Source organism: Quercus lobata, chromosome 12 (assembly GCF_001633185.2).
Source record: "Quercus lobata isolate SW786 chromosome 12, ValleyOak3.0 Primary Assembly, whole genome shotgun sequence".
Taxonomy (NCBI): Eukaryota; Viridiplantae; Streptophyta; class Magnoliopsida; order Fagales; family Fagaceae; genus Quercus; species Quercus lobata.
In genome coordinates this window covers 35,167,381-35,173,189 of record NC_044915.1, presented here as the reverse complement: position 1 = coordinate 35,173,189, position 5,809 = coordinate 35,167,381, and the positions used below count along the sequence as shown (strand labels likewise).

The window sequence follows — 5,809 nt, the reverse complement described above, 5'->3', positions numbered from 1 at the left end:
TCTACATATAATTCAATCACAAAATCATATCAATCGTAGAACAAACCCATGTAGACATCCCATTATTGACTTCAATATAAAACTGCTATGGTAATGTCAATATTATCAAGTTGTCATTATCAGTATAATTCAATCATAATCAAATTGTATAATTAGTAACTTGGAAATATGTTCCCATCTTTTGATAGCAAGAACTATGGCAATATGTGTTTTCATATTGATTTGATACATGATACCGAAACTTTCAACTCAATTTGAAGTTGTGGTTTTTAATTTCAAACTAGGAAAAAGATAGCTCCAAATTATTTTGAAGCTTTCTTCTTCTAATTCACTATGTAACGATTAAAGAAACTATTCGTGTGTAGTTTTAATCAAATGACTTTTTTAATGACTCATATAACTTATTTAAGGAAAATTATTGTGTACTCCCGGAGTACCATAAATGCGTACTCCCTCCTCTCACATGAATGATGGGTCCTACTAATTAAATTCATGGTGGGACCCATCATTCATGTGAGAGGAGGGAGTACGCATTTATGATACTCCGAAAGTACTTAATAATTTTCCCTTATTTAAATAATACATATGAATAGTATGTAGTGGGTTGAATGAAATTAGCTCAAAAGGGTTTGAAAATTGATATCTTAATCCTTAATCTTCAAAGTATAATTTATTAAAATCAAAACCTCAAAAAATTATAGAGGATTAGTGAGACAAGTACCAGAACAACCCTGGGATTGCATCCGAATTTCAAGAATGATGCTTGAATTAGCACGCACGTTTGACGTCACTAAAGTCGTCACACAAATAGTTCCTCTCTAAAATAGTAAAATGCGACAATGAAGGATTTTCTATATCTGTACAACAACTTTGCAACAAAAATTGCTACTTTATAATATTATGTCTTCTAGTTCTAGCTTCTGTTTCATTTTCCAATAAAGACCATATATATAGGCTCTATGAATTTAGTTAACAAGACAGAATAGACGAACAGTGTGACCTTTTGAGTGATATTCATACGCCATGAGGGCAAATGTGCATGTTAATTTTCCCGTGGCTTCTTGATGCTCCAAATTTCTAGTCTGCATGTGAAAATTTAATTTAATTTATATATATATATATATATATTTTTTTTTTTGGCTCTGAAAGCATGGGGTCCATTGCCAAGTGTGTTTCCATTTCTTTAAGAGATTTTACACGAAAGTTGGCTATTTCAAGATCCCATTCTCACATGTATACATTCCAATTTCCGCCAATGTATGTCCATGTCAATGAAATTATTGGATTTTTAAGAAAGCAAACAATTGATAGTTAGTTATATCAATGTTTTGAAATTGCCTTTCCAATGTAAATATCTTTTTCTTTGGTTTACCGTTAGAGTTCTTCCCTTCCTCATTGCTTTCAACCATTTTAGTCTTGCATTTTGAAGAAAACTTATCTTTCAGATGGTATCATATAGGTTGCTGTTCTTTCATCCCAAGGGTAAATAATTAGTCTCATACTAGTACTCTAGGTCGAAATGTACCCGTGCATAAACAAATTTGAAAAAAGTAATTGATAAACAATCTTATCTTTCATTTACCTTTTGGAGAGGATGATTCTTATACTTGAAAAAAAAGTTAAGGTAAAATTACCTACCAACTCTAGGCAAATTAGCAAATGGTGTCTACGCGAGTGCCCTCAAGTGGGTGGTACGGATTACTTGCTGTTGACTTCATTTACCATAGGATTGACTTCATTTTTTACTCTTTAATTGGAAGTTTCTTTCTCTTTCATCTTTTCTTTTTTCCCTAGTGTTTTCGTTTAAGATAATGCTATTGCATTTGAAGAAGCTACAAAAACATCAGCAAACATATGGCCCTTACAAGATTGAGAGTCACCATCCCTTTGCACGGACACGAGAGCGAACAACTTACAATTCATTTGTGGAGCTTATATCCTTTTGAGTATGAAGTGACACCTTTCACACACTCGCGTGTGTGTGAGAGTATGCGTGTGTATGAGATAGAAAAAGAATAGAGAGAGGGGTCAATAGCTCTCTAAGTCTTGCAAATCAAGCAAGCGAGACGTAATGCATATGTCAACATGGTTAAATTCAATAGGCAGCCAACTATATCACTCATTTTTATCAAAATAGTCTAAATTCGAAGAGGGGGGAAAAGTGAAAATATTGTTATAAAGGTGAATAAGATTCTGTCCTTTGGAGACAGTGATAGACAACCATTTGAATCTTAAGCTTGAAAAAGAATTCATGTTAAAGGATTTATCCAATTTTTCAATTGTCTATGGTGGGGTTTAGGGGGGAGGAGGAGCCATTGTCTAACAAAGAGATTTGACACTATGCCATTGGTTTTTCCCATTGAATTAAGAGTGATTTAGATATTGTACAGAATTGATAAAAGGAGAAACGGAAAGATTCCCATGGTTGAGTAACAGAAATTTTTCCAAATTTTTCACCAGATAGAACCGCAACATTATAGACCATATGCAATAAGGCAAAGAAGAGTAAAAGACACCAGTACAAGCCTTATTTTGCAATTCTACCCCACACAAGAAGAAGGACAAAAGTAATAAAAAAAAATATAGCAAAAACCAGAGGCTGAGAAATGTTTTTGTATCATCTGACCTATATACAAGAGAAGAATTTATGTGGCACACACACCTGTATTAAGAAATCAGCTAGCAATTGTTGAAGCCTCTTGTAACTGAAAATTCTGCAGTGTTTTTTGTTTTGTTTTTGTTTTCCTTCCTCTGACATGTTAATTCAAGCTAAGTATGTTCAAAGGCTGCAGTAAGTCTTTGGATATCCTTACCACAAATATCAGAAGTTTGTAGAGTTCCTTGCTGCTTGCTATGAGGCCACATAGCACTTGAACTCTCAGTTACCAATTGAGTTTCTGATTTTATCTCATTGTATATAGACTGTGGAGTTTGATTTTGTAAAGCAGCCGCCACCAATAATGGGTTATTAAAATAGTCAGTCCACTTGATATCTTCTGGTTGGCTTTCCAATCCCCAAGAAAACATGCTAGTCTCCAACAAGGAACTGTTGTGCTGTAGCTCAGCACTGCTACTGCTTCCACTGCTACTATTGCTATTGTTTGTGGTTGTGGAGGCACTGGTTGTTTCCCAGTAACGGGATCCATTAACATTGAAAGAGCCAATGGATATGTTATCTGTGGGAAAAGTAAGTGAAGGCTTGTAACCAATAGAGGGAGGTAGAAATGAGCTGGTTGAAGGTGGGAGAATTGTGGATATTGCATTGGAGGTGTATTCAGAATTCATATCAAATGTTTTCCCAGTTTGGGTGAACCACTGATTGGAGTTGGAGTTTGAGTTTGTTTGGAGCCTGGCATTGGATGCATAATTCAATTGCTGAAGTGGGTAATGCCCCACCAAATCATTGGTGGTGGAACTTTCTTGGTGGGAGGTCACAAACCTTTCTTGAAAGAAGTCCTTGTTAGCTCTGGGTGTCATTGAATTGTTGTTGTTGTTCGTTATTTTGGAGATGGAAGAGCCTTGCACTTCCAAAGGGTAGCCTTGGGAAGCAATTGAAGATGGTCTTTGCTCAAGTAAAGTAGCTTCTTGGTTTGAATTCTCTGCCTTGAGGAGATTCAGTTCATTGGACAACACCGACATTTTGTCTCGGCTTTTGGCTGATGTATCTATGTCATCAACATTCTCAACCTCAGAAATTGGTTTGTGAGTGACTGGGTCAATGCCTCTCTGCCTGAGCTTCTTTTTTAGGCAAGAGTTCCAAAGATTTTTAATTTCATTGTCTGTTCTCCCAGGCAATTGTGCTGCAATTTGAGACCACCTAAGGAAGCCACATAATTCCAAGAATATTAACAAACTTAAATGAATGCCCAAAAACCAAATGAGAAACAGTTAATAAGACAAGAAGAGGAATTTTTACCTATTCCCCAGAACTGCATGAAGTTCAATTATAAGGTTCTCTTCCTCCTGTGAAAATGTGCCTCTCTTCAAATCAGGCCTCAAGTAATTGATCCACCTCAACCTGCAGCTCTTACCACACCTTTGCAGACCTGCCAATTCATCACATACAAATAAGCCATTAAAAAAGTTCTCTTTTTTCATGACTAAACATTGCCGAAAGGCTTATTAGAATGAGAGATAAAAAGCAAATACCAGCTTGCTTGGGCACAGAGCTCCAACATCCATGACCATACTTAGTAATATGCCTCAGAAGCTTCTCATCCTCCTCAGGTGACCATAGGCCTTTCCTCAGCTTCTGCTTGTAACAGCAAGAGTGCCTACCCATTTTGGAGCAAGACCCACCTGCTATGATAGGATAAATTATCCTTAAACAGCAAGTTTTGTTGAATCCTAGGTGAACTGTCAGCAACGGGTAGAAGGTGGCTCTGAATAGAATTTCTATAGGAGCTAGCTGTGGTAGAAAAGATGGAGAGAGGTGATAGGGAGGTTGAGAAAATGAAGTAGCAGCTGAGAGAGGGAGTTGAATTAAATATATAAGGGAATACCCCAAGAGAGAAAAGTCACACTCAATTAATAACCCATTCTTGTCTCCTATTTGAGTTGGTGTTTTTTTTTATTCTTTTATTTTTCACTGCCGTAACAAGTAACATTTTTCACAAATGTTAACGTGGGGTTTATTGTGATTGGAATAACATTATTTTATTTTGATTAAAACTGTAAAAATATTTAAACTATGGTAGCTTTTTTTTTCCCAACAGATAGAGAGAGAGTCCCGGGGGAGTTGTCTGTATAAAGAGATGAGGAACTGGGTTAACAAGTCAAGTTGCATGTGTCTTATCAAAGGTTTGGGGATTAATGTCTCTTGCAAGAATGGTGGGGTATTTTTTCACTGATGACTGCGAGCTGAAAACAACCCATGCTTGCAAATGAAGTCAGGAAAAAACTAAACAGGACTTCATAACATGAACTCATTACACAGTACACTACACAACACAACACTACGCTACACACACATACTTGGAATGCGTGTACAACTATTTATTATTTTCATTGTGATTTCAAAAAACACAAATTTTGAATATAAAATATATAATAAAGAAGTGAAAATGATATAGGAGAAAGATGCGTCTGAAAACAAAATTACCATAATTTGATTAACAAACGGCATGGAATCTATGGTTGTGATGTGTCAAAAAGTGAATTTTTTTATAAAAATAATCCATTACTTGAGCTGGAAAACTTGTCTCCAAGAGAAAACAGGATGGTCTCTCTTCTTTACTTTACGCTTTCAGCTTTATATGCAGAATTCTTGCCAATAATAATACACTTTCGAAAAGTCTTATCATTACGTGGAAAGACAGTATGTATTGGTCATTTTCAAAAATAGAGTATGTATAGCAAAACTTTTTTCTTGATCCTATCCACTCAATTTAGGAGATTACTTCTACCAACATGGTTTCCAATTGGATTCTTAACTCTCTCTGATTTTTCTTTCCTTGCTCTTGGATTTGTGCAAATTCATGAAAAAGAGACTTTCCCTTCCTGGCTACGACCAAAGGGCAAAGGTGATTACATTTATATAACTATAGTGACGTGACCAAATATATACGAGCACTGAAGGTGACTAAGGCAATTGTATTCAGTGAAATTGGGAAACAAGTGCTATGAAGAGATTGTCCTCTGTCATGAAGTAAAAACCATGTTTGGATATACATTTTGGAGTATTCATAATTAATACGAATGCCTGTTTATATAACCTACTACTCTGGCAAATCCCTTTCATTATCAATATCTATGAACATAACTAATTAGTGGGCGCAAAGGTAGATTCATTACAACCTAACACCGAGTA

General features: G+C 35.7%; 1 protein-coding gene across 1 annotated transcript; it reads right to left on the bottom strand.

Annotated features, from left to right (window-relative positions):
* Positions 1–2,396: 2,396 nt before the first annotated feature.
* LOC115972543 (transcription factor MYB61-like) lies at positions 2,397–4,492 on the bottom strand. Its single transcript, XM_031092866.1, has 3 exons — positions 4,150–4,492; positions 3,917–4,046; positions 2,397–3,817 (listed from the first exon to the last, which is right to left on the bottom strand). The coding sequence occupies exons 1-3, from the start codon at positions 4,280–4,282 to the stop codon at positions 2,770–2,772; spliced, it is 1,311 nt and encodes a 436-aa protein (XP_030948726.1). The 5' UTR covers positions 4,283–4,492; the 3' UTR covers positions 2,397–2,769.
* Positions 4,493–5,809: the final 1,317 nt, after the last annotated feature.

What these genes read in the sequence shown, in the direction of transcription:
- LOC115972543 (XM_031092866.1), bottom strand. Translation starts at nt 4,282, where the DNA reads ATGGGTAGGCACTCTTGCTGTTACAAGCAGAAGCTGAGGAAAGGCCTA. An exon ending in CTCTGTGCCCAAGCAAGCTG is followed by an intron (nt 4,047 to 4,149) that starts GTATTTGCTTTT and finishes ATGAATTGGCAG; the next exon opens with GTCTGCAAAGGTGTGGTAAG. An exon ending in CATGCAGTTCTGGGGAATAG is followed by an intron (nt 3,818 to 3,916) that starts GTAAAAATTCCT and finishes TGGCTTCCTTAG; the next exon opens with GTGGTCTCAAATTGCAGCAC.